The sequence below is a fragment of the Myotis myotis genome, unplaced genomic scaffold (genome assembly GCF_014108235.1).
Source record: "Myotis myotis isolate mMyoMyo1 unplaced genomic scaffold, mMyoMyo1.p scaffold_m19_p_16, whole genome shotgun sequence".
NCBI classification, from domain to species: domain Eukaryota; kingdom Metazoa; phylum Chordata; class Mammalia; order Chiroptera; family Vespertilionidae; genus Myotis; species Myotis myotis.
In genome coordinates, this window is record NW_023416320.1 from 24,667,613 (window position 1) to 24,692,302 (window position 24,690).

General features: G+C 37.3%; 1 protein-coding gene across 18 annotated transcripts in view; it reads right to left on the bottom strand.

The window, feature by feature from the left end:
- TAF2 (TATA-box binding protein associated factor 2) overlaps positions 1-24,690 on the bottom strand; it is an 83,082-nt gene that overhangs the window by 51,535 nt on the left and 6,857 nt on the right. For 7 of the 18 annotated variants that reach the window (XM_036338145.1, XM_036338143.1, XM_036338142.1 and 4 more), the window contains exons 3-8: positions 22,404-22,564; positions 13,260-13,378; positions 11,602-11,743; positions 9,916-10,147; positions 6,519-6,703; positions 983-1,096 (exon numbers count right to left, since the gene is read on the bottom strand). In XM_036338145.1, the coding sequence (XP_036194038.1) occupies positions 983-1,096; positions 6,519-6,703; positions 9,916-10,147; positions 11,602-11,743; positions 13,260-13,378; positions 22,404-22,564 (953 nt within the window). Of the gene's footprint in view, positions 1-982; positions 1,097-6,518; positions 6,704-9,915; positions 10,148-11,601; positions 11,744-11,820; positions 12,214-13,259; positions 13,379-22,403; positions 22,565-24,690 lie in introns of those variants that run through there. The other 11 variants (XM_036338152.1, XM_036338153.1, XM_036338149.1 and 8 more) reach the window with 10 other exon arrangements.

Genomic DNA, 24,690 nt, shown 5'->3' on the forward strand with positions numbered 1-24,690 from the left:
GTCTTAGTTCAAGTACAATGTGCCTATGTGTGTTCTCTGGCAGTGCTGCTTCCCTCTCGCCCAACTCTGTCCACACAGTCAGCCTCTAAAATAACAGCCGCATTCAGTTATTAGCAACCCATGCATAATTATCGATGGGATTCCAAGACCTGAAGTTTAATTACTTAATTTTTGAGTTTCTCAAGAGGAAAGGCAATTGATATCATTCATTCATTTATTCATTCATTCATTTGTTCATTCAAACATTTGGTTTACCATGTTCCAGGCTCTATTCTTTAGTGAAACTATGTAATTTCAGAAAGTCAAGAGGCTTTACCCTCTGCCCTCTCTTCTCCAACAAGGAGGGAAAAATAATATTTATAGCACAGAATGGTCACTTATGAATTACAATCTTAAGGGAGTTTCCTGTGTTTCTTCAAATGCATCTTAAATTAATCAAAAAGAAAATAAAAACTGGTGTCTCTTACATCATTCAAATAAATTAGCATAGAGCTAGGCACCAGCAGAAAAATTCCTGCATCACTATCACTATTGTAGAAGACCGTTATTTTGCCTTAAAAATTATCTTGAACATTACATTACCAATTGCACTGAGTACTGACATTAGAATTCTAACTATAGATTGCTGTACATTCAATTCCCTTTATCTATTCATTCAGTTTAAGAAATTGTTGCTATCAAAATTCTTGCCTTATTCTTATCGCAAATTGCAAAACTAATTATATTGAATTCATGACCAAAAATTTAGGATGAAATTTACATTCATTCTTTTTCTTAAAAAAAAAAAAAAAAAAAAAATATATATATATATATATATATATATAGATAGAGAAAGAGAGAGAGAGAGAGAGAGAGAGAGAGAGAATACTGTCTTTTAACTACTGCAGTTAGCACAAAGGTGAGTTTACATTGCAAGAAAAGAAAATAAAAACAAAATTTCTTGATTCTTCTGCTCAGTATTGTAAACTTTGATATTACTCACCAAGACATTCTGGATATGAAACATCCAAAAAACTGCTGGGCCAAGGACTGTGCTAAACACCTTCTAGTCAAAGGTGTCTCATCAATAATCATGGCACTGTGTAACAGATTTGTGCTGGAATTTTAAAAAGACAGCTATTTATAACCAGGAAAAAAACAATTATTGAGTCAAAATAAGATAATCCCACATCTAATCTAATAAAAGAGAAACATGCAAATCGACTGCACCTCTGCTATGCCCAAGCCACGCCCACCAGCCAATCAGAGCGACTATATGCAAATTAACCCAATCAAGATGGCGGCCGGCAGCCATGGAGCTGGAGCAAGCAGGAGGCTTGGTTGCCCTGGTGATGAAGGAAACCAAGCTTCCTGCCTGCCCTGGCCAGCTGTGGCCTCCGCTCAAGGCAACAAAGTTTCAATTATCTATAATAATAAAAGCATAATTTGCTAATTAAACAGGACATCCTTCCGGACATCCTTCTGGGATGAAGCCGGGGCTGCAGTTGCTGGATTGAGGCAGCCGCCACGGCTGTGAGGGAGGGATCTAGGCAGCCTCTCCCACCCCGCCCCTGTGGCAGCAATGGAGGGATCCAGGCAGCTGCCCATGACTGCAATGGAGGGATCCAGGCAGCTGCCTATGGCTGAGATGGAGTGATTCAAGCAACCGCCCACACCTGCAAGGGAGGATCGAGGCAGTCACCTCACCGAGGGAGAGATTGAGGCAGCCATGGCTGTGAAGGCCTACTCTTGCATGAATTTCGTGCATCGGGCCTCTAGTAGAAGATAAATAAATCCCAGATACCTGCTTCCAGCCAGCCTCCACTGGGAGCTTGGGTGGATGGGGGCCGTGGCCAGCCTGCACACAGCCATCAGCCCCTCACCCAGGCTGGCCAGGCACCCCAGCAAGACCCCCCTCCCTGAAGGGGGTGTGGCCAGCCTGAAAATGGCTCTCAGCCCCTTACCCAGGCTGGCCAGGAACTCCAGCGGGGACCCCCACCCTGAAGGGAGTATGGCCAGTCTGAAAACAGCCCTCAGCCCCTCACCCAGGCTGGCCAGGCACCCCAGCAGGACCCCCACCCTGATCCGGGACACTCTTCAGGGCAAACCAGCCGGCCCCCACCCATGCACCAGGTCTCTATACTATATAGTAAAAGGGCAATATGCAAATTGACCCTAACAGCAGAACGACTGGGAATGACTGGTCACTATGACACACACTGACCACCAAGGGGAAGACGCTCAATGCAGGAGCTGCCCCCTGGTGGTCAGTGTGCTCCCATAGGGGAGCTCTGCTCAGCCACAAGCCAGGCTGACAGCTGCCAGTACAGCGGTGGTGGTGGGATCCTCTCCCGCCTCCTCAGCAGCACTAAGGATGTCACTGCAGCTTAGGCCTGCTCCCCGCTGGCAAGCAGACATCCCCCGAGGGCTCCCGGGCTGACAGAGGGATGTCTGTCTGTCAGCTTAGGCTCGATCCCCCGGGGAGCGGGCCTAAGCCAGCAGGTTGTCATCCCCCGAGGGGTCCCAGACTGCGAGAGGGCACAGGCCGGGCTGAAGGACCACCTCCCCCGCGAGCGCACAAATTTTTGTGTACCGAGCCTCTACTTTAAAATAATAGAATTGAAGTTAGGCAAAAAAGAGAAAAATCAGAATATTCTCCCAAAGAGCTTTCGCATCTTTTCGAAATATAGCTGAAATCCATAATCTTGATATGTTTTGCTTAAAGCAAAGACTACAATGTTTCCCACTGAGTTCCATGAAAAGCATATATACCTTTTGCAGGGGTAAAGGGAAGGGAAGCATATGTTAATAAAAAAAACTAATCCTCCTATGAAGGGCTCTTGTAATATTTTCCAAGTAATAACTATTAATTTTTTGTGCTCTATTATTTACTTTCATATACACTGACCCATAGGAACCTTCTAACAACCCTCTGGAAAATGCAAGGGCAGTTTTATTATCCCCTTTTTGTTTTTTATTTTTAATATTTTTATTGATTTCAGAGGGGGAGAGAGAGGTAGAAACATCAATGATGAGAGAGAATCACTGATTGGCTGCTTCCTGCATGCCCCCTACTGAAGACTGAGCCTGCAACCCAGGCATGTGCCCTTGACCAGAATCGAAACCAGGATCCTTTAGTCCGCAGGCCAACACTCTATCCACGGAGCCAAACCAGCTAGGGCAGTGGTCGGCAAACTACGGCTGAGCCGTATGCAGTTCTTTGGCTCCTTGAGTGTGACCACGAAGTTTCAATCGCATTGTATGTGCGCACCCACACGTGGTATTTTGTGGAAGAGCCACACTCAAGGGGCCGCAATTTGCCGACCACTGAGCTAGGGCAAACCCCTTTATAGAGATGAGAAAATTTAGGTCCAGATAGGGTAAAATGATTGACCTTGACACACAAAACTTCTAAATTTAAAACTTTTCAAAGAATGAAACAGAGAAGGGAGAGAGGTAAAGAGAATACAAAAGGAAAGAAAATAAAATTCTCTTTTCCTTTTTTTCTTACAAAATAATTTCTGAAAATATAAATGAATTTTGAATAGTGCTAAGAAAAATCTCTCATTAGTTATTCAGAAAATAACTTAAATGATTTTTAACTGCATAAGCAGAAAAGACTTTCAAAAAATAAGTAAAATATTCCCTCTTCTGTAATAATTTCAAGATTATGTGCCTATAGAATAAAACAAAATATTTAAAGCCAGAAAAAAAATCTGCCATTTTCAAGAATTAAACATCTATAAGTGCATTGAAGTTAAATGAGAAATTTAGGACACTTTTATTTCCTTCTTTGCCTTTCCTTCATCTTAAATCTTTGTCAAATAATTATATATTTTATGACTTACTTTTTTCTCTTAAAGAATTACTTTTTTCTCTTAAAGACATTTGCATTTTGTTTCATAATCATGTTCCAAAAAATGATTTAAACATTAACTGTTCTTTTTTTTTTTTTTTTGACATTAACTATTCTTTACTGGCTTAATTATTTACCAATGGTAGTAAATAGGCATTAACTATTCTTTAATAGTTAATGGTTGTTCCTTTTGTACCCTCTTCCATTTTTGGTTTCTTCCTTTAGACTCATCTCAATTGACTGATGGACCTTTGGGGGCATTGTTTGTCAGGCTGATTATGTGAATTCTTACATGTCGAGAAGGTCTTTCTCTTAACCCATCTATACTAATAAAAGGGTTATATGCTAATTAGACTGGACATCTTCCAGACATCCATCCGGACAGAGCCACAGTGGCAGGGGCCGAGGCAGAGGTGGTTAGGGGTGACCAGGCTGACAGGGGAGGGCAGTTAGGGGTGACCAGGCTGGCAGGGGAGGGAAGTTAGGGGCAACCAGAACCGGCCGGGGGGGGGGGGGGGGGGGAGGGGCGGTTAGGGGCAACCAGGCCAGCAGGCATAGGCGGTTAAGGGTGACCAGGCCGGAAGGCAGAGGCGGTTAAGAGCAACCAGGCAGGTAGGGGAGCAGTTAGGGGCGATCAGGCCGACAGAGGAGCAGTTAGGGGCATCAGGTCAGGCAGGCAGAGTGGTTAGGGGCGATCAGGCAGGCAGGCAGGTGAGCGGTTAGGAACCATTGGTCCGGGATTGCGAGAGGGGTCCCAGATTAGAGAGGGTGCAGGCCGGGCTGAGGGACCACCCCCCACCCCCAATGCACGAATTTCGTGCACCGGGCCTCTAGTATATGAATAGTATGGTTACTATGTACAGAATTCTTTGTAATTATTGCTCCTAAAAATTCAATAGGCATTGCTTCATTGTAGAATTTAGTTACATAAATAAAGTTTGGGAAAAGTCCACTTTTTTCTTTGTGTGTAACTTGTTTCCTTCCTATTTAGATACTGAAATGTTTTTCCTTTATCCTTGAAACTTGAGATTTCATAAAGATGTACAGTCCATTTATATTCATTTTATCCCTTAAATCTGATGGCTTGCAGTTTCCTTCAGGTCAGAGAAATGTTCTTCTATTATTTCTTTGATTTTAAAAGTAGTAGATTACAGAAAATAGTTAAACAAAATCTTTAACTAGAATCTTTAAAACAAAATTTCGTTCGGTTTTATTGAGATAGAACTGACATACAGCACTGTATAAGTTTAAAGTGTATAGCATAATGACTTGATTTACATAATTCCAAAATGATTATCACAATAACTTTAGTTAAAATTTATTACCTGGTAGATAGGGTTACAAGAAAAGAAAAAGAGAGAGAGAAAAATGTTATTTTCCTTGTGATAATAACTTTTAATATTTACTACCTTCACAACTTTCAAGTACACATTACATCCTCAATACTTACTTATCTTATAACAGAAAGTTTATACTTTTTAACCACCTTTATCCAATGCCCCCATTTCCCACCCCACCACTGATAACCACAAGCTTGATGTCTTTTTCCATAAGTTTTATTTTGTTATAGATTCCACATCTAAGTGAAATTATACAGCCTTTGTCTTTCTCTGGCTTAATTAGAAACTTTAAATGAGTATATAAAATGTTCATTAGTGGTTGGCTCATAATGGGCTCAGTAAATATATGTAGAGTGAGTAATGAATGAATGAATCTTTTTGCTCCTTCTCTTTTTGTGCTCATCTTCTTCCTGTTAAACAAATGTTGTATCACTTATATTCTCTGTCTCTTATGTTTTCCCTCATCTCTTTAGCCTTTTCCTCTGATATCTAATAGAAATTTTCAAGCTAGTTTTCAAATATCATTTGGTTTTATGCTATTCATGGCTTATACTTTCTACATTTTTAATAGTGATTTTTCATATAAAAGGAATTTTTATAATTGAAATGTCATACATTCTTTTCTCATACATGCAATAAAAATTGTAGAAACTGCCCAGCTCCCAGCTCAGTGGTTGAGCATCGACCTATGAACCAGGAGGTCAGGGTTCGATTCCTGATCAGGGCACATGCCCGGGTTGCAGGCTTGATCCCCAGTGTGGGGCGTGTAGGAGGCAGCTGATCAATGATATTCTCTCATCATTGAGGTTTCTATCTCTCTATTCCTTTCCTTTCCTCTTTGAAATCAATAAATATATATTTTTGCCCTAGCCAGCTTGGCTCAGTGGATATAGCGTCAACCTGAGGACTGAAGGGTCTCGGGTTTGATTCCGGTCAAGGGTATATGCCTGGGTTGCAAGCTTGATCCCCAGTAGGGGGAGTGCAGGAGGCAGCCAATCAATGATTCTCTCTCATCATTGATGTTTCTATCTCTCTCTCCCTCTCCCTTCCTCTCTGAAATCAAGAAAAATATATTTAAAAATAAATAAATAATTATTTTTAACAATTGTAGAAACTAAAAAAATATATGTAAAACATTATTATCAGTTAATTCTGGATGAAAACAGTATGAGTCTTTTGGGTTATTCTAAAAGTTTTCTTTATGCTTTTTTATGTTCTTTAATTTTAAAAACACTAGATTTTTCTACAAAGCCAATCATGTCTAAATTAAAGAAAAAATACAGAACACAACTTAAAATTGATCATATAATAAATAACTATTTCAAATTTAAAGAAATACCAACCTAAAAATGCTCATAGAAGCATAAGCAGCCACTTCAACATAAGCCTCATCGATGAATACAGTCTTAAAGCAGGAGTATGGGTATCGACATGTAAGAATTTCTTCATAAAATTCAAAAACTTCATGAAGATATGATGTGGTATGTTTAAGCAATGGAAGAAGTTGGGGTAAACAAAAATGAGTGACCTGAAAATAAAAGCAAGAAAGAATATCCTAAATAAGTTAATTTTATATTTTAAATTTCCTAAATATGTCAATTATAGATAAACTAGAGGCCTGGTGCACAAATTTGTGCACGGAGGGGGGGGGGGGGGGCGGGGGGCGGGGGGGGGGGGGGGGGTGTGGGAGGTTGGCCAGCTGGGGGAAAGGGACTGCGGGAGGTTGGCTGCTGGCCCCAAGGAGGGAGCTGGCCCTTGTCCCCTCTGGGAAAGGGGCCGCGTCCGTCGTCACCCACCCCTGCTTCCCTGTCCCAGCCCGGCCCGAAGACCCCAACAGGTTGGGAGAGGAGGCAATGGTTGCCAGGCGTGGAAGGAACAGATGCTAGACACTGATGTCACCATCGGTGCCCTGCCACCGTGTGGTTCCCTGCCTCCCCCTCTCCTTCTTCCCTCGCAACTGTGCCACTGTGGCAAGCAGGCAGCCCCCAGGGAAGAAAGAGGATAGAGGACGGGAGCGAGACAAACCCTTGTGTCGAGGGCTGACTTTCAATAGATTGCAGCGAGGGAGCTGCTCTGCTATGTATGAAACCCTGACTCAGAAGTACGTCTCTACGAATGGTTTAGCACCAGGGGCCGATGGGGGCTGGCCAGCCAGGGGGAGGGGCCGTGGGAGGTTGGCTGTGGGAGCGCACTGACCACCAGGGGGCAGCTCCTGTGCTGAGCGTCTGCCCCCTGGTGGTCAGTGCATGTCATAGCGACTGGTCGACCAGTTGTTTTGGTCGTTCAGTTGTAACAGTCACTTAGGCTTTTATATATATAGATGTTCATACAGGTCCTTTTTTCTTTTTTACAAATTCATGGTACTGAAAGAAAATGCTTGTGTGAAATTAGAGATTACTTTTACTATATGTATAAAATATTTATTGTACTTAAAAATCAAATTCATGATGGATTATAAGTCTATAAAATGCTTAGAACGAATGAAAATAAAACTTTGTTTTTAAATTAAGTAAAAAATTCTCCTGCATACAAAACAAAAAAGATGTGCATTTCAAAGACTTACAGATCTACCAGTAATTCAGAAATACCTAACCCAGTGAACACTGGACATGTCATAGTATTATCTTAATAATTAATAGTCAATGTTAATCATACTATCTTTACTGCACATAGAATGTCCTCCTCAACTATCTCAACTACATATTGAAAGCTGCAGGAAGCTTATTGCTTGCTAGGAAATAAGAAATGCCTGCAATAGAAATTCTGATTTCCTTATTAGGCTACATCACACCTTGGACATGACACACAAATATCACATTCCATCTTGTCTCAATTTATGATTCTGTGCCAAATGAATGGCATCAACAGTGACAGAGATCACCCTTGATAGAATGAGCTGGCAATGTTTCAGGCAGGAGACTGAATATAAGCTAATCTTTTTGAATTGGACAAAAGTCTGATAGGTAAGGAGAGGAAAAGAGGACATTCCAGATAGTGTCAGAAATAGGGTATGATTAGGAAAACCTAAGTAAACTATCTATATTGAATATAACAAACACAAATAGGAATGTATTAGAAAAAAGTTAGAAATGAATATTAAGGTCAAATTTTAGAAGATCTTGAAAGCCATGCTAACAAGTTCTGATTATTGCAGGAATGTGGAGGTAAAGAAAGTTTCAATGTGTGATAAAAATTATTCTTCTGATAGCATTATAAAAAATAGAATAGAGACTACCATAATAATGAGGGATGAATATCCATATATTATTAATGGACAGGGCCCAAATTGCATCCTGATCAACACTCCTATTGGTACACAAAAAAAAATACTACTCACCAAAAAAAGAATTCACTTTCAGACAAATCTACATGATAGCAAAGCTACTGATATTGAGGCAAAAATTAAAACTATTTGAGCCCAGCTGGTATGGCTCAGTGGTTGAGCATCAACCCTTGACCCAGGAGGTCAGGGTTCGATTCCTAGTAGGGGGCATGCAGGAGGCAGTCGATCAATGATTCTCTCTCATCATTGATGTTTCTCTCCCCCTTTCCCTTCCTCTCTCTGAAATCAATAACACACACACACACACACACACACACACACACACACACACAAACTATTTGAGATAAAAAGACTAAGACATGAGCTCTAAGTATTTGAGAAAAATACCTGACTGTCATTTTCCTTTCTCTCATCCAATGGCTCAGCGTGAGAAAAAATTCTTCCAAAATACAAAGTAGGTACTAATCAAATGTTGATTTTAAAGTTGATCATTTACCAACGATAATAAAATTCATTGCCAATCTAATCAGCAAATACGCTTTTAAGAGACATTGTCAAGACAGTTTTTAAAAGTAAAACTATTCCCAAAATATTTTGAATATTTTCCATGAGTGATTTCAAAAATCCTGTGAATTTCAGAAAAGCAAACAAGAGCAGAGCAAGGAGCTAACAGTCTAATTCTAATTGCCCCCATTTTTGCTCACATAACTCAAAGAAATGCTATTGAGATATACATGGTCACAGTATAAGCCTTATATTAAAAATAATAATAACTAAAATTAAAAACATAAAGAACTAATAGATTTTGGATTTTGGTAAATAATAGATTCATTCAAATGTTACTTTAAAAGTGTACTGTAGCCAGAGGATCAATAGCCAGTGAATTACTTTCTAACTACAAGCAGTCTCATGCTTGGGGAGACCTAAAAGCACTATTTGGCCTCTCAATTGACAAATGATTTGTTACAAAATATGGGATGGGGGAAAACTGGAAGAAGCCTTCATGAGTTTGTTGAGCAGAATTCTAACCCTGTCTCATCCTTTTCTCTTTTCCTCTGTATACTGAAGTGAGAACCAAATCTTGCTCTTTAATTTTGAATTACAATTTTTTAGGTCCAGAGATGTTTATAACATTCATAAACATATGCCAAACAAAAAGATGACATTATTAATGCGCATAATTAGTTACCAAAAGTAGCCTATATACTCTAATCAATATATAATTGAAGCTCTTTTGAATGTGAAGACCTCTGTTGGAAAAAATCTGAAATTTTATTATGACAATATTTTGAAAGGAATTCACATCATTAAATATATATCAGACAAGTAAACCTTTTCTCTAGAATGATATTCTTGACAGTTAAAAGAAGAGTTAAGAAAAACTTAGTATTTCATTTATATCCTTCTTTTTCTCAAGAGTGAAAGGGCAAAGGGGAGAAAGGAGCAAGAAGCCATACCTCATGCATATAGGGATCTACAAGTATTTCAAAAGGTCCAATGGCCAAGGCAATATTTGACGCAGCTGTTGGAATGGTAAGCATGTAATGGAAGGTCTTCTTCCTCATATCATGGGTATACACTGTCTCCACCAAATCACCATTGGAAACAGCCACCATCGCAGCATCTACTGTAAATTCTAATTTCCATGTACATAATTCAGAGTATGAGTCAACACATGGGAACCAAAATCTAGAAAAAAGATCAACAATATAAGAAATATGTTGAAAGTGTAACCAAAATTGCTTTACCCACGAATAAATTACTTTTACAATTCATAGAATAACTACAATAAGAAACTGTAGCTATTTGAATACTGAAGTTTTTTTTTACTGTGTAATGTGGAAGAATTTTATTAAAGACAGAAACTTGTCTCCCATTATTATCTGGCAATATTAAGTAAATGTATCTTGTGGTACCCTCAGTTTAAACCCTAGTAAGAGGTAAGCAATTCTCAGTTTGCAATTTTAAAAATGAAAATAAATTTCGTTTGTATATTCATATGTTAGTTTTGATGTAGCACTCATTTCCAGAAACTAAAAATACTGATAATAAATTTTTAAAAATACAATTAATATTCAGAATCTATTTCACAAGTTAGAAAATCGCTTTTTTGGAGTATGTGATGCATTGTATAAATTCAAACAGGGCTGGTAAAGCCATACATAAATTTCTAGTTGGCTTTCTATCAATTCAGGTCAGGTTTTATTATGTGCCAGGGTCTATAAGTAGCACTGAAACACAAAGAAATATAAGATACCATCCCTGGTTTGGAGGAGTTAATAATCTCAGAAGAAAATGCATACCATAAAGTAGTAATTCAACAACATGTAGTGAACTACAGAACTACAATTACAATTACACACAATCAAACTAAATCTCACTATCATAGTGTTCAACAAAAAAAGCCAGATATAAAGAACATAATGCATATGCTTCCATGTATATCAAGTTCAAAAACAGGTGTAATTAATCGTGGTATTTTAGAAATCAGAATAGTGATTACCCTTCGGGAGGAGAATTTCAGGTAGGGAAGCAGTGAATGGAAATGGGTGGGAAAGAGACTCTTGAGATGCTGGTAATGTTCTTTTTCTTGATGTGAGTGTGGATTAGATAGGTTTGTTCACCTGGGCAAATTTATTGAACTTTTTATATACAACTTGTGTAATTTTTTGTTTACTTCAATATATAGTTAAAAAATAAAAGACCTGCCAAAACCGGTTTGGCTCAGTGGATAGAGCATCGGCCTGCAGACTGAGGGTCCCAGGTTCGATTCCGGTCAAGGGCATGTGCCCGGGTTGCGGGCACATCCCCAGTAGGAGATGTGCGGGAGGCAGCTGATCGATGTTTCTCTCTCATTGATGTTTCTAGCTCTCTGTCTCTCTCCCTTCCTCTCTGTAAAAGATCAATAAAATATATTTTTAAAAAAATAATTTAAAAAAAAATAAAAGACCTGAGATTATTTTAGAACAATATACTTACAAATGAGAGAGAAGGCATATTGAGGAGGAATGACTAATAGAACAAGAAAGAGGTAGAAGAGATTGGGGGAATCAAGCTGGTACTTCTCATTTTATACTAAAAACATGTATTGTATTTACAGTGAAAATGAAATTAACTAAAATATATAAGAATGAGTAATCTACCTTGTGGAATTCTGATACCCACAAGAGAAAACATGAGCACCTCTCTCTGCCATACTTCCCTCTACACTGGGTACCACAAAATGAAGACCTCCTTTTGGCTGATCCAAAGAAAAATTGATGTGTATCTTTAGGACCTTTAATTCTGCAACAAATAAATACACACATGCATTGATACATAAATATGTAAATTAGTGGTCTATGTAATAAGAGCAAACTTACACTGAACATAAAAAGGCTCATGAAAAACCACACTCCTTAACCAAGTTCAGGTTTCACCACCTCTCCACCTAGGTTAAATCCATAGCCTGCCTTCACAGGTGTCCTTGGCTCCACTCAATTCTAGTCACTGCTGTGTTCTTGGAAATGCAGCTTTGTGCCATGTCCTCATGTCAACATTCCTGGAAATGCTACACTGCCTAATGAAAACAATTCACAACTCCCACATCGGACGCTTAAGTCCTCCTCTTCTAGATCCAATTGAAGACACACTTTTCAGGTTAAATATACGGTGATGGAAGATTTGACTCTGGGTGCTGGGCATACAATGCAACATACAGATGATATATCATAGAATTGTACACTTGAAACCTATGTAATTTTATTAACTAATGTCAGCCTAATAAATTTAATAAAAGTTAAAATACATAGAAACCCCCCGCAAAAATTTAAAAAAAAAAATACAAAAAGCAGGCAAAAAAAAAAAAAAAAAAAAAGTTTGTTCTATTATTACATTTCCCCACAGATAGTTAACCATAGTTGACTTTGGGAGTAGATGAAGAAATGAAGGGTAGGGTAGATGGGAAAGCTTACCCAAGAATTTACATTATGCACTATTTATTATGTGGTTTTTTTTTGTCTCACTTGATTTCTACAGAATGTGTTGCTTTCATATTAAGTTTAAAAGTTGTTTCTTTTAATTTCCCCAAAACATTATAACCATATGCACTATCCCCAATCTCTGAAAATACAATGATGACTTTCCCTGTCTGTACCCTAAATTAAGCAAAACTCTCCCCTCAAAATAATCCCCCCCACACACACAAAAAAACTAGCAATATGCAAAATCAAAGCAAAATGTGTTTTACTTCCTTATCATGTTTAATTTTTATAAGGCCAAATAAAGGTAGGCAAAAAGTTATATATAATAATTATAATGGCTATAAATATATTCAAGAAAATAAAAATTTAGAAATAAAACTATGCTCAAAAGTATGCAGAGTGGGTGTTATAAACCCTATGTTCTAGCCTTGACTCTACTATTAATTAATGACCTTCAGCAGGTCACTTACTCTCTTTCAACTTCAGATGACTCTTCTGTAAAAGGAAGGAATGATGATTTTTTAGGATTCTTCCTGCTATAAAATGCTAAAATCCTAAACTGATTTGATATTGTGTGGAATCTCAAATCTCGACAAACTGTTCCAGTCATCTGATTTTTTTTTCTAACTTTCACTTTAAAAACAACAGTGAAATTAGTTGATTTCTGTCACACCCCTTCATTGCTATTTTCCTGTTAGCCTATGATCCTTAAGGGAAAAAAAAGATTCCAACTTGCGATTATTTAAATTTATAATTTTGACATTGTTTTCATGTCAAGGTTCTAGTCACTGAACCTAACATGATTGTACTGCACAGTCAATATCATCTTGGTATTTTACCATCAACGTGTTTCCATAACTCTGATGGAACCTTAATGCAAAGTTCTCCATTTCCTGCATCAGGATCCACAGCACTCACCGCAGCTGCATAAGCATTGGAAAAATAATTGAGATTTCTCCTGGGGGTAAAAAAAAAAAAAAAAAAAAAGAAAGGAATTTTAACAATACGCCATATAGTTCACCAAGCATTTTTTTAAATATTTGATAGCATTTGTTTGTAAGCATTATATAGTCTTACATAATTCATAAGAACGCTTTTTAGCCATGTAACTATTACTCTACTCACCAAGACAAAAACTACTGAACTACAAATTCAGTGACACATATAGTCCACTCACCAATGCTATATGATTATGACTATCACATTATCCAATAATTTTGGAATGCCAAAGCCAATACACTTTCCTGATATAAATGTAGAGAATACCAGTATATGTAGAATTTAAGAAATAATTATTCTTTATCAATCTGGTAAAAATTTGAATAAATTAAACAGGCCTTATAATCTGACAGGTATTAAAGTGATTAAAACATATGAGGGAGCCCAGCTGGTTTGGGTCAGTGGATAGAGTGTTGGCATGGGGACTGAAAGGTCCTGGTTCAATTCTGGTCAAGGGCACAATATTTTTTAAAAAATCAAACCACCTGATGGTCTTGATACACAAAACATATGAGGATGGAAATCAACTCCTCAAAATGTAATACTGCTCCTCATCACTCCCCAGTGGATGACAATGTAAGCTTAATGAGTAAGGAGAACTCTGGGCTGGTTCACTGTTATATCCCCTATATGCCAAGGGTACTTGCTAAGTTTATTTGTCCAACAGTTACTTGATTTTACCTCCCACTGGATGAAAACAATACACAGAAGTCTTGTGGAAATATGAAAACATTGTTCTCATCTGATTTTCTAATTTTATTCCATAAAAAAAACTTACATGTACACATATTACACTTCCTCCCTGAAATCACTTAAAGGAATATGGAAGAAATGGAAAAAAGACAGACAATGAATGGCAAGAGCAAAAAAACAAGATGAAAGAGCAACACCGTGAGCCATATTCTCCCTGTCATCTTTATGAGTCTCACCTGCTATTAGATGAATGCACAAGGTAAAGTTAGTGGCATTTTCACTAGTTTGGTAAATTTTTAATCTACAAAATGATTACAAGGAAAAGCCATTAAAGAAAACATTCAGTTATACATTCTTAACTTGACAGAGGCCATTCTTCCCCCATCTTCACTTCTCTACTAACTAGGAAAGATGTAGTATTAACTATGCTTTTAACAAGTACATAACTTAAAGCTCTGGAATTAAACAGACTGCTCAATAATTTTAATAATTTCTATTAGATAAATATATAAAAGATGTAAAAACTCCAGGATCTTAACAAAAACTCGGTTCTCACATACTACCCATTCTTAGAATTATCAGACAGTAAAAGTAACCTTCTTCTTTGGTATGCAACTCTATAAATGTTTTTTTAAAATATGTTTGTTTTTTTTAAAAATATATTTTATTGATTTTTTACAGAGAGGAAGGGAGAGAGAAACATCGATGAGAGAGAAACATTGATCAGCTGCCTCCTGCACATCTCCTACTAGGGATGTGCCCGCAACCCAGGTACATGCCCTTGACCGGAATCAAACCTGGGACCTTTCAGTCCGCAGGCCGACGCTCTATCCACTGAACCAAACTGGTTTTGGCAAAATATGTTTTTATTGATTTTAGAGAGAGAGATAGAAACATTAATGCATCAACACTGATCGGCTACCTCCTGCACCCCCGCAACCTGGGCATGTGCCCTGACCAGGAATCGAACTGTGGACCTCTTGATGCATAGGACTACGTTCAACCAACTGAGCTACACTGGCCGGGCTACAACTCTATACATTTTAACACATGTGTAACTATCACCACAATCAGGATAGAGAATAGCTTCATCATCCCAAAAGGTCTCTCTTGTGCTATGCCTTGTGTAAAAAAAATGGAACAACAGCCCAGCCAGCGTGGCTCAGTGATTAAGGGTTGACCTATGAACCAGGTGGTCAGGGTTCGATTCCTGGTCAGGGCACATGCCCGGGTTGTAGGCTTGATCCCCAGTGTGGGGTGTGCAGGAGGTAGCCGATCAATGATTCTCTCTTATCAGTGATGTTTCTCTCTCTCCCTCTCCCTCTCTGAAATCAATACAAATATTTATAGATTTTTTTTAAGTTTTTTTTTTTTTTTTAATGAAACAACAGAATGTAACCTCTTGAGGCTGGCTTGTCCCACTCATTATATTTCTGAAATTCGAGAAAAGTGTTACATGTATCTCCACTGTTGCTTTTTACATTGAATAGTATTCCGCTGCATAGATTGTGCCACAGATTCTTTATTCATTCACCCACTGAAAGGCATCTGGGTTGTTTCCAGCTTGTGGCTATCACAAATAAAGCTGTTATTAACAAATGAGTATCAGTTTCTTTGTGACTTTAATTTTCATTTCAGGAGTACAAATACCCAGGAGTGGGGCTCCAGAGTGATATGGTAAATATACGTTAAGTTTATAAGAATCTGCCGAACTGTGTTCCTCTGTGTTCCTATCAGCAGAATATGAAACTGCCAGTTGCTCCTCATCTTTGCCAGCACTTACTTAATGTAACATCTAATTTTAAAGACTACTTAATGCATCTATAGATTACAATTTATTTTCAATAAGATTTCAAAAATAAGAAATTTGAAAGACAGTTAAAGAACTTGTAATTTCCCCATTATCTGTGAAATGCAAAATTAAAAAATAATTGTTACACAAAATGCCAAATTTAAATATCACATATTAGGCTGCTCAGTTTCTTTATGGGAAATTATTCTCTTAATGTCCTCATTTCTTCAGAAAAGGTAAAGTGATCCAAATAAAATGGTGAGTCATTAGAAATGAAATCTAATAGGAAGTCAGTTATAAGAAATACTTTTCTCATGTTTTGGATTTCAGTGTTTGCTTTCATAATAAGAATCAAATGTTTTCTTTCATAATAACCTCATAAAAGCCAAAAACTACAAGGCAAGATTATAATAAATGTTTTCAATTTTCAGAATAATGACTACAAAATATTAATGTGCTCTTGCCCTATAACCAGCCCACCCCACCCCACCAACTCCCAGTCATCGTCAAGGAAATAAAGTGAAAGATGAGTAATGCTGTAGGGGATACTGAAAAACTGGAAAATTAAGGTGATGGAATCCTATATAATAAAGAGCTAATATGCTAATTAGATCGAACAGCAGAATGACCATCCAGATGATCTTCCGGATGATCTTCTGGAGGAAGCCAGGGCTGTGAGGGCCCAGGCAGCCGGGGCTGCGAGAGTGGAGCCCCTTGCATGAATTTCGTGCATTAGGCTTCTAGTCTATTATAATCACTCACATTATATTAAAATAACCTGTTAATTCTTTGTCAAATAAAGAACGTGTGCTTCTTAAAACTATAGGTGCAGTCCTGGCCGGTTTGCTCAGAGGTTAGAGCATTGGTCCACAGACCAAAGAGTCTCCGGTTCGATTCCTGGTCAAGGGCATGTACCTGGGTTGCAGGCTCGATCCCCAGGCCTGTTTGGGGTTTGTGTGGGAGGCAATCAATCAATGTATCTCTCTCACATCCATGTTTCTCTCTCTCTCTTTCTCTCTCTCTCTCTCCCCCTCCCCTCCTTCTCTTTTACTCTCTCTAAAAACCAATGGAAAAAATATCCTCAGGTGAGGATTAATAACATAAACTATAGGTGCAGATTTTGCAAGGCTTAAGATCCAATTATTTTTCTTTTTTTAAAATATTTCATGGAAGCACAATTTACATCAGAAAAGTATATATACCCTAAGTATATAGCTCAATGAACTTTCACAAAACCAAAGCCTGTATACAGAACAAGAACAGAACTTTGCAAGCCTCTAGAAGCCGTCTTGTGCCCTCTGATAATCACTAGCCAAGCCCCACTTCCCACCGCCAAGGAAAACTCATTATTATGACATCTAATGTGCTAGATTAACAGCTTAATATACATTCTCTTGTATCTGACTTCTTTTACTTGACGTTAAGTTTGAGAGATCCATCCATATTATTACATTTAGTTATTGGTCATTCGTTCTTATTACCGTTTAGAATTCCAATAGTGTGAGAATACACCAGAATCTACTATTCTACCATTGATGCATCTTTAAGTAATTTCCACTGTTGACTATTATAAATGTTGCTGTAAACGTTGCTGTGTGAATTTGTTGGTGAACACATGAGCATGCTTCTACTGGGTGTATGCCTAGGAGTGAGACTGTCAATCATAGAGTATGCATATATTCAAACTCAATTTACTTTACTACTAGCAGTCTTTGAGAGTTTTAATTACTCTACATCTGTGTCAACACTCAAATTTTTTCCTTGCCTTTAGTTTTGACAGTTTACGTACAGGGGGAAAAAATGCCAGCCAACAGAAATTGACTGTTGAAACTTTGAAAAGTTGGGACTTTTCAAGTAAAATAAAAAAGGTCTTCTCAAAGTGGCAATGCCTATCTAGGAAAGGAAAAGAAACACAGATGAAGGAAAGAAGTCAGCTACTGTAGGCTACCTATCTATAGAAACAGGTTATCTGACACAAAGTCTACATTTATTTTATTCTAAGAAGAAATACAGAAAAAGCAGGGAAAAAAAAGAAAGAAAAGAAAAAGAACACACCAAAGAGTCCTACCACCTATGGAGGCAAACTATAATCTATCTATAATACATAAGGTTCAAACACAAAATATATTTGAAGAAACTTCAAGTGTTGCAATTATTTTATTTTTCTAGCAGACAATAAGCTGGGGGGGGGGGGGAGAGGGGGCGAGAAAAAGAGAGAAAAGCCTTAAAGATGTCACATAAGCCATTGAGTTTTTAGTTGCTAACAACTTATGGGTAAGTTAACATTCAGTTGGTTAAAATAGGCAGAAATGCCTTTTAGTCTCTATGTTTCCCTTTCTTACAATCCTCCTATAGTTCAAAGGTGCTGAATCTCAACCAAGGTAAGTAAGCACATTCTTTCCATTAAAAATATGAGGGCCTGGCATCTCAACTTTAAAACAAATAAGAAAATGTGACGAAGTAGTATATTACTTCTTTGAATGTTAGGACATTCTTGTATGTATTAAAGATCACATTTACCACCAATAATTTTAAATATAATTTTCAATTTCAAAACTGTCATACTTTTTTTTTTTTGTTTCAACTATAGTGGAAATTTTATTGGCTTATTGAAAAAAGTAAGTGATTTCAGAAACAGGAAAGATAACAGAAGTATCTAAGGATATGCTAATTACCTTAACTATCTGCCTTTCCCAAAGTCCCCTTCAAAAATGTCACCCATGGGAATATTTTTCATATCTAATTGCAAAAAAAAAAAAAAGCGGCAATATTTCTTCTGGATAACTGGTATGTTTCTGTCTTGTATCTTATGAATCTTACAAGTAATAAATAATAGTGTTTACAAGTCATAGTGCTTCCCTCTCTGGGATGATAATCAGAAATATCAAAACCAAATCTAGCTTTCCTTGAGGAATTGTGCAGTAACTTAATAATGTATACATACCATCCTATATTTTTTTATCCTACAACCAAATAAAAAAAAAAAAGTCTACAGGCTAATTTCATTAAGAACTTAAAAAAAAAACTATTGTCTAATAAAATTCTAAAAGGAATCTGAAATCTCTTATGAACACTCAGAGAACAGACATCAGCAAAAATAATTGTCATCTTTCTTAAAAGGTATTCAAGCCCTAGCCAGTTTGGCTCAGTGGATAGAGCGTCGGCCTGTGGCCTGAAGGGTCCCAGGTTTGATTCCGGCCAAGGGCACATGCCTGGGTTGCAGGCTCGATCCCCAGTAGGGGGCGTGCAGGAGGCAGCTGATCAATGATTCTCTCTCATTATTAATATTTGTATCTCTCCCTCTTCCTCTCTGAAATCAATAAAGAAATATATATATATATTTTTTTTAAAAGGTACTCAAGCTCTGGCTGGTATGGCTCAGTTGGTTGGAGCCTCATTCCATGCACTGAAGGGTCATGGGTTGATTCCTGGTCAGGGCACATATCCAGATTGATGTTTCTCTCACATCGACGTTTCTGTTTCTCTCTCTCCCTCTCTCTAAAAAACATATCCTCAGGTGAGGATTTTTAAAAAAGCAATCACGATTCTAGAGCTAGGGAGCATTTGAGATCTTGTTTCCCAGGATACAGTTAGTTTGGCTCAAATAAACTCTTACAAAAATTTTTATAAAAAATTCTAGAGCTAGGCAGAAAAACAGATGTAGTAAGCAAAGATTTATTAAGTGACCAGGACTGAGCTCTGGATCTTGCTGAAAAGAAAATTTTAGGTATATTCTATCTTCCCCAAATTCCTAACCTTGGAAAAGATTCTCCTTCATGACTTCCTTCTCTTTACTTATTACACTAAAATTCATGAGGCACCTTCCCTATCACCAGGGGAAATTTTTAAGGGATATCAACACCTCACAATAACCATAGCAAAGTAAAGCTTGCTCCCTCAACATATTTGGAGTCATTGTTCTTGTCAATGTAATGCCACAGGTTATCTTCTTTGAGACCTGACTGGCAGATGGAGAGGCTTCTTAACCCTGTCATCAAATTCAGAGTTCTAGGCTCGACAGGGTAGCACTTTGGCCTCTGGCAAGGCAATGGCTCATCCACTTGCCCTGTTACAGCTGCCTTTTCCATTCATTAGTTTCCATATATAGTTACTACTCCAAAGGCAGATGGCTTTTTTCTGGGGAAAAGAGGATGCAAATGATTTTGTAGTAAGTCCTTTTATGTCAGTTCTACAAGTATGGCTGTAAAAGCAATGTAATTTCAACAACCGATCACCGTTATGAAATGGGAAGGCACAGGAGCAATTCAGAGATTCCCTGAATTTTCCCAGTACCATTTTCTCTTCTCTCCTCTGAGTTAAAAAGATTCTAAACCAGTGATTACTTGGATCATAAGTATCTAGAGATAAACTTCCTTTCTCAACCCTCCCAATCCCTTTAGATCAGTGGTTCCAAACATGGGGCACACGCCCAAATTTGATTTTTAAGGGGGGCAATTCAAGAATGAGTTATTAACAGTGAATTTTTAGCTTTTCTTGTGGTTCTAGGGGCCTCATATACAGTATACAAATATATATTGTGACATATTTATGCATTTCAGTTCTCTATTATATGTTCTGAAACTTTACTTGCGATTTTTTCATATCACTTCACATTATTTTTTAAAAACAATTTCTTAGGGATTTCTTCCTCAGTACCTCAACTGTCCTTTCATTCTTTTCTTTTTCTTTTTCATGGAAGCCATGTTCTTTGGAAGCTTATTTAGACCAAGTTAGGCTTCCTCCACGTGAATAGTTTACTTTTTTTTTTTTTAATATATATTTTATTGATTTTTTACAGAGAAGAAGGGAGAGGGATAGAGAGTTAGAAACATCGATGAGAGAGAAACATCAATCAGCTGCCTCCTGCACACCCCCAGTGGGGATGTGCCCGCAACCAGGGTACATGCCCTTGACCGGAATCAAACTCGGGACCCTTGAATCCGCAGGCCGATGCTCTATCCATTGAGCCAAACCGGTTCGGCAATAGTTTACTTTTTGAATAATAAGAATTGTATGTTACAGGGGAAGCCATCAGGATTTTAGAGATGTTTAGGCGGGGCATGGCCAAAAAAGGTTGGGAATCACTGCTTTAGATGCTGATCCTCAAGCTTTAATGTGTATCAGAATCACCTGATAGGCTATAAAAACACAAACTGCAGGACCCCACCCCTAGTTTTCAGTCAGTAGTTCTGGGGTAATGCTTGGGAATTTGTATTTCTAACAAATTCCCAGGTGATGTTGATGCTGCTTGTCTGGGAATCATAACTTTGAGAAACTGCTGCCTTAATGCACTTATTACACATCTAGATGAGTACTTAACAGTTTATAATAATAATAAAAAAGATTTTATAGTTTGGAACATTCTACCCCAAAACATTGAGAATCACAGAAATGATATAAGCCAACACTATCAAAGCTTTGAAAACAAAAGCGCCAGTATTTAAATCAGTGCAAATCTTACTGGAACACAATCAAGTAAAATGCTAAGAAGAGCCTTAACAATGATAATCCTATAATTCAAATGCAAAAAAAACTAATCTGTTCCAAAATACTTATTCAACATTACTTATGATCACAACAACTGGAAATTGTACTCATGCCAAACAACTAGAAAATAATCATTCAAACTACAGCAGACTAAGTGGAATATTAACCGACCATAAAAATAATAAAAAATGAAGCCTATCATATTAAACATGGAAAAGTGAAAACAAAATATTTAAATGAAAAAAGCAGAACATAAAAAATTGATCAAAACATATGTTTACTGATAAAAATCACAAGTAGCTTCAAGACATGCAATATTTATTTAAGATAAAGAATGAGATATTTCAGACACAGTATTTTATATGGTATTCTAAAGTAGTTAAAATACTTTATAGAATATTTTAAAGTAGTCTCTGGTCTATAGATTGATGACCATCTAACTTATTAAAAATTACATTTAATATTTATGAAGTAAATATTTTTTAAAACATCAAAAGGAAAAAAATGGCTAAGAAAACTTATTTAAAGTTCTCCAATAGTACTTCTTTAAAACTGTAGACTGAAGAAGGAAAACTTAATAATTTACTATGTTGGGCAGAGCTAGTAAAATTTTTTTTTAATATATTTTATTGATTTTTTACAGAGAGGAAGGGAGAGAGATAGAGAGTTAGAAACAACGATGACAGAGAAACATCGATCAGCTGCCTCCTGCACATCTCCTACTGGGGATGTGCCCGCAACCCAGGTACATGCCCTTGACCGGAATCGAACCTGGGACCTTTCAGTCCGCAGGCCGATGCTCTATCCACTGAGCCAAACCAGTTTCGGCAAATTTTTTAAACTGAATGTGCAGAGTGGTAAAAGCAACAGAAATTATAATTAGAAAAAAAGCAAACAAGCCTAGGAACCAGAGTCTAATAATAATCTTGGAAAACTAAAACTGAAAAAATTAATCAAATCATGTGAAAAAAAGGACTGTTAGAAATAGCAACTTTTATAGTGTATAACTTACTGTTTTGATTCATTGTGACAAACTTCCAATGTCGGATCATTATAAATAAAAGCAGCTTCTAAATCATTGATCCTTACTCGGTATATTCTACACTGCTTGCTGTTCAACTTGATTCTATTCAAGTTTGCAACTGTGGGAAATATAGTCAGTTCCACAAATCCCTGTAAAGATAAATAATAATAATTTCATTATAATTAAGATTGGTATGTTTTAGAACATATTTCTCTGATTTCACACAGTACACTCCATAATCCCAAATAGCTATATATAGTACATACAAGTGCTCTCCAACTATCTTCATTTCAAACATGTCCTAGTGCAGTGATGGTGAACCTATGACACGTGTGTCAGAGGTGACACGTGAACTCATTTTTTTGGTTGATTTTTCTTTGTTAAATGGCATTTAAATATATAAAATAAATATCAAAAATATAAGTCTCTTTTTACTATGGTTGCAAAGATAAAAAAATTTCTATATGTGACACAGCACCAGAGTTAAGTTAGGGTTTTTCAAAATGCTGACACACCGAGTTCAAAAGGTTCGCCATCACTGTCCTAGTGACTGAGTGGAAATAAATTATGTATGCTTTATCATCCTGGTGGTTCACATTCACTACCAGTGAATATTAAACCATCTGCTAGGAAAAAGTAAAAGGACTCACTACTCTCAAATGTAATAATTTCTAATCAGACTGGAACCCAAACAGAGAGGAAGGAAAAAAGAATGACAGAGCAGAAAGAAAATCAAAACCATGTCAGTGAGTGAAAAAACCTTCCCCCCCCTCCCCAAATAGGATAAAAAAAAACTACATCAATGAAGCTAACAAGTATGAGTCACTACTAATGAGAGATAAATCAGAAATGTGAAGAGGCAAGAGCTACAAGGGATACTCAGAAAAGTAGAGGAAATCTGTTGCTGCCTCTTAGAGCAGCAGATACTTCAAGATGCTGGATGAGTTCCAACCAAGGAGACCCAGAGACCATACGCATGTAGTTCTATCATGTTAGCTGTGTGGTGAGCAATCTATCTGAAAAATGTACCTAAGACATGACAGACAGCTAAATACACTGACTGACCACCACCCTCTTGTGTTCAAATGGGAAAGACAGACCAATGAAACATGGAATATCTGTCCAGTAAGTTAGATATCTTAGGGTTGAACACTGATGTTCTCAAACACAAAATATGGGAGGGCATATAACAGTAACATTTCAGGGGCTGCAAAGTGAAGAGAAAAATCTCAGAGGCTGCAACAGGAATAGCTAAGATGAAATGTAGGCAATAAACATAGAAGGCTAGATTATAACAATTATAATGGCTACTGTTTAATCAGCACCACTATACACCAGATATTATACTACTTTTCTGTTTTAATTCCAATAACAACTTTAAAAGATAAGGACTATGTTATACATTTACAGATAACAGTTTAGAAATTATATTAACAAATGGAAAATTAAGATTCAAATCCACTTCTAAATGATTCCAACTGATTTCCATCCATTATGCCATGTCTCAGTGTAAAGCTTTTAAAATACATGCAAGAATTTTTAGATAACATCCAACCCAACTGCTCAAAAACCTAGAGATCCAGTAGCTTTTTCCCCTCCTTCCAAAATAAGAGAAAAGCCATACATCCTTAACTAAACCATCTGGACAGACCTATGAGAAAGCCAACGAGAACAGAAAGAGCAAATGCAAAAATAGTGTTGATGAAGTCTCTGTGTTTAAAGGTGTAAACTGAGCAACTGTAGGAAAGAAGACTCAAATTCCCTTAATTAGCACATCAGCAATGCACTTACCAATCTACACAAATCAGTTTGGATCAGTTGAAAGACAGCAAGCAGAACCAAGATAATGTCAAAAGTAAACCAGAAAAGATTATGGAAAGTGCTGTCAACAGCTAGCTATATGGGTGAGACATAAGAACAGGATTTGGTTAACAGTAAACTAAACCAGGGGTCCTCAAACTACGGCCCGCGGGCCATATGCAAATACAAATATTGTATTTGTTCCCGGTTTGTTTTTTTACTTCAAAATAAGATATGTGCAGTGTGCATAGGAATTTGTTCATAGTTTTTTTTTAAACTATAGTGTGGCCTTCCAATGGTCTGAGGGACAGTGAACTGGCCCCCTGTTTAAAAAGTGTGAGGACCCCTAAACTAAACTAAGGTTAACAGTAATAAAATAGTGAATGATGTGTATTTCGTGAAGATAAGGAAAGCCCAGTCTCCTTGAATCATCAGGTCTCTGACACCAACTAGAGCCCTAACCTGTACCTGCCTG